This window comes from Malurus melanocephalus, unplaced genomic scaffold (assembly GCF_030028575.1).
Source record: "Malurus melanocephalus ecotype Western Australia unplaced genomic scaffold, MMel_1.1 scaffold_2094, whole genome shotgun sequence".
Classification (NCBI taxonomy): domain Eukaryota; kingdom Metazoa; phylum Chordata; class Aves; order Passeriformes; family Maluridae; genus Malurus; species Malurus melanocephalus.
In genome coordinates this window covers 1-3,286 of record NW_026625326.1, presented here as the reverse complement: position 1 = coordinate 3,286, position 3,286 = coordinate 1, and the positions used below count along the sequence as shown (strand labels likewise).

At 47.4% G+C, this 3,286-nt stretch overlaps 1 protein-coding gene and 1 long non-coding RNA gene across 2 annotated transcripts in view; both read right to left on the bottom strand.

The window, feature by feature from the left end:
* Positions 1 to 433, bottom strand: part of APOF (apolipoprotein F) — a 3,475-nt gene extending 3,042 nt beyond the window's left edge. Inside the window, exon 1 of the mRNA XM_057388549.1 lies at positions 430 to 433. Coding sequence (XP_057244532.1) covers positions 430 to 433 — 4 coding nt within the window. The remainder of the gene's footprint in view (positions 1 to 429) is intronic.
* A 771-nt stretch (positions 434 to 1,204) lies between these two features.
* On the bottom strand, positions 1,205 to 3,280 carry LOC130587568 (uncharacterized). The gene is made up of 3 exons (XR_008966808.1): positions 3,170 to 3,280; positions 3,064 to 3,094; positions 1,205 to 2,472 (listed from the first exon to the last, which is right to left on the bottom strand). It is a non-coding gene; the product is annotated as an uncharacterized LOC130587568 (long non-coding RNA).
* Between the last annotated feature and the right edge of the window lie 6 nt (positions 3,281 to 3,286).

The following is a 3,286-nucleotide window of genomic DNA, read 5'->3' as shown; positions in this document are numbered from 1 at the left end:
ATAAAACCTGCAGGAGCACCAGAAAACGCAGAAATCTACTGAAATCTGCAGAAACTTCAGAAAACCTGCAGGAAATCAAAGAAAATCTGCAGAAACCCCAAAAAACAGGCAGAAAACGTGCAGAAATCCAATAAAATCTGCAGAAATCCCAGAAAAATTGTAAAAATGGCAGAAAACCTGCAGAAAATCTGCAGAAATCCACTAAAATCTGCAGAAACCCCCAGAAATCCACCAAAATCCACAGAAAACCGCAGAAAACGCAGAAATCCAATAAAATCTGAAAAAAACACAGAAAACTGGTAGAAAACCTGCAGAAAATCTGCAGAAATTCACTAAAATCCGCAAAAAACCCCAGAAATAGCAGAAATCCACCAAAATCCGCAGAAAACAGCAGAAAATGCAGAAATCCACCAAAATCTGCAGAAAAACCCATAAAACGCAGAAATCCAATAAAATCTGCAGAAAAACTCAGAAAACTGGTAGAAAACCTGCAGAAAACCTGCAGAAAATCTGCAGAAATTCACTAAAATCTGCAGAAAAACCCAGAAAACACAGAAATCTACCAAAATCCAAAGAAAAACCCAGAAAACTGGTAGAAAACCTGCAGAAAATCTGCAGAAATTCACTGAAATCCGGAGAAAATCCCAGAAAATCTGCAGAAATCCAATAAAATCTGCAGAAAAAACCCAGAAAACGCAGAAATCCATCCAAAAAAATCTGCAGAAAACCCCAGAAAATGCAGAAATCCACCAAAAAAATATGCAGAAAATGCAGAAATCCACCAAAATCCGCAGAAAAACCCAGAAATCCACCAAAATCCGCAGAAAATCCCAGAAAACTGGTAGAAAACCTGCAGAAAATCTGCAGAAATCCACCAAAAGCCGCAGAAAACCCCAGAAAATGCAGAAATCCACCCAAAAAATCTGAAAAAAATGCAGAAATCCACTAAAATCTGCAGAAAAACCCCAAAAACTGCCCCTCAAGCCCCCTCCTCATCCTCCTCCTCCTCCTCCAGGCAGCGGAGGCGCTTCCTCCTCCCCCGGGGCTGCGGATCTTCCTCCTCCTCCTCCTCCTCCTCCTCCTTTTCCTCGCCGGGGACTCCTGAGGACGGAGGGGACGGGGTTGGTGTCACNAACCCCAGAAAATGTGTGTAAAATTCCAGAAAATCTGCAGAAAAGGCAGAAAATTTGTAGAAAYYCCAGAAARTGYGTAGAAAATTCCAGAAAAYCTGCAGAAAAGGCAGAAAATTTGTAGAAACTCCAGAAAAAATGCAGAAACGTGTAGAAAATGTAGAGAAAATGTGCAGAAATTCAATAAAATCTGCAGAAATCCCAGAAAATCTATAGAAACCTCAGAAAAGGCAGAAATCCACTAAAAAATCTGCAGAAACGCAAAAAAAAATCCACAGAAACCACAGAAAATGTGTATCAAATCCAGTAAAATCTGTAAAAATCCAGTAAAACCTGCAGGAGCACCAGAAAACGCAGAAATCTACTGAAATCTGCAGAAACTTCAGAAAACATGTAGGAAATCAAAGAAAATCTGCAGAAAAGCCCAGAAAAATTGTAAAAACGCCAGAAAACCTGCAGAAAATCTGCAGAAATCCACTAAAATCTGCAGAAAAAACCAGAAAATGTGCAGGAAATGCAATAAAATTTGCAGAAACCACAAAAAACTGGCAGAAAATCTGCAGAAAACTTGCAGAAAACCTACAGGAAATCCACCAAAATCCGCAGAAAACCGCAGAAAATGCAGAAATCCATCCACCAAAATCCGCAGAAAACCCCAGAAAATGCAGAAATCCACCCAAAAAATATGCAGAAAACGCTAAAATCCACCAAAATCCGCAGAAGTCCCAAAAAACCTGGTAGAAAACCCGCAGCAAATCTGCAGAAATTCACTAAAATCCGCAGAAAAACCCCAGAAAATGCAGAAATCCATCCAAAAAATCTGCAGAAAATGCAGAAATCCACTAAAATCTGCAGAAAAACCCAGAAAATGTGCAGGAAATCCAATAAAATTTGCAGGAACCCCAAAAAACTGGCAGAAAACCTGCAGGAAATCCAAGAAAATCTGCAGAAACCCCAGAAAACCTGTAGAAAACCTGCAGAAAATCTCCAGAAATCCACTAAAATCCGCAGAAAAACCCAGAAAAATGCCCCTCAAGCCCCCTCCTCATCCTCCTCCTCCTCCTCCAGGCAGCGGAGGCGCTTCCTCCTCCCCCGGGGCTGCGGATCTTCATCCTCCTCCTCCTCCTCCTCCTTTTCCTCACCGGCGGCTCCTGAGGACGGAGGGGACGGGGTTGGTGTCACAAAAAGGGTCTGGGGGTGACATTTGGAGACCCCCGAGGGGCGGGACCCACCGGAGTTGGTGCCATCATCATCGTCATTGTCATTGTCATCGTCATCGGAGAGGTCCCGGCGTCGTTTGGAGGTGACAGGGACAGGGATGGGGACAGGGACGGGGTCCTCGCTGTGGGGGTGGCACAGCTCAGCCCCATATGGGGGGAAAGAAAGGGGGATCCCAAAGAAGGGAGAGGGGAAACCCCAAATTGGGGAGGGGAGGCTGCAAATTAGGGAGAGGGGAACCCCAAAGTAGGGAGGAGGGGATCCCCCAAAGTGGAGAAGGGAGACCCCAAATCAGGGAGAGAGGATCCCCAAATCCAGGAGAGGAACCCCCAAATCGGGGAAGGAAAACCCCAAATCAGAGAGGGGAACCCCAAACCAGGAAGGGGAACCCTAAAGCAGGGAGGGTAACCCCAAATCCAGGAGAGGAACCCCCAAATCAGGGGGGGAAAACCCCAAATCAGGAAGAGAAGATCTCCAAATTGGGGAGATGGGATCCCAAAATTGGGGAGGAGGGGAACCCCCAAATTGGGCAGGGGAGACCCCAAAGTAGGGAAGGGATTCCTAAACTGGGGAGAGAGAAACCCCCAAATCAGGGAGGGAAAACCCCAAATCAGGGAGGGGATCCCCAAATCTGAAAGGGAATCCCCCAAATCCAGGAGGGGATCCCCAAATCCGAGAGAGGATCCCCCAAATCCAGGAGGGACCCCGTTCTCACCTGTCCGAGTCGGACCCCGGCAGCGGCTCCTCTGTGGGGCAAAGGGGGAGGGGCTCAGGGCCGGCCCCACATTTGGGGGTCCCGCACCCCAAACCTCGCCCCTCACCTGAACAGGGGTCCTGGGGACACCCGGGGGGGTCCTGGGGACACTCTGAGGGTGGCACCGAGGGGACACTGCAGGCGATGGAGGCGGCGGCGCGACGGAGCTGCTGAGGGGTCAGCG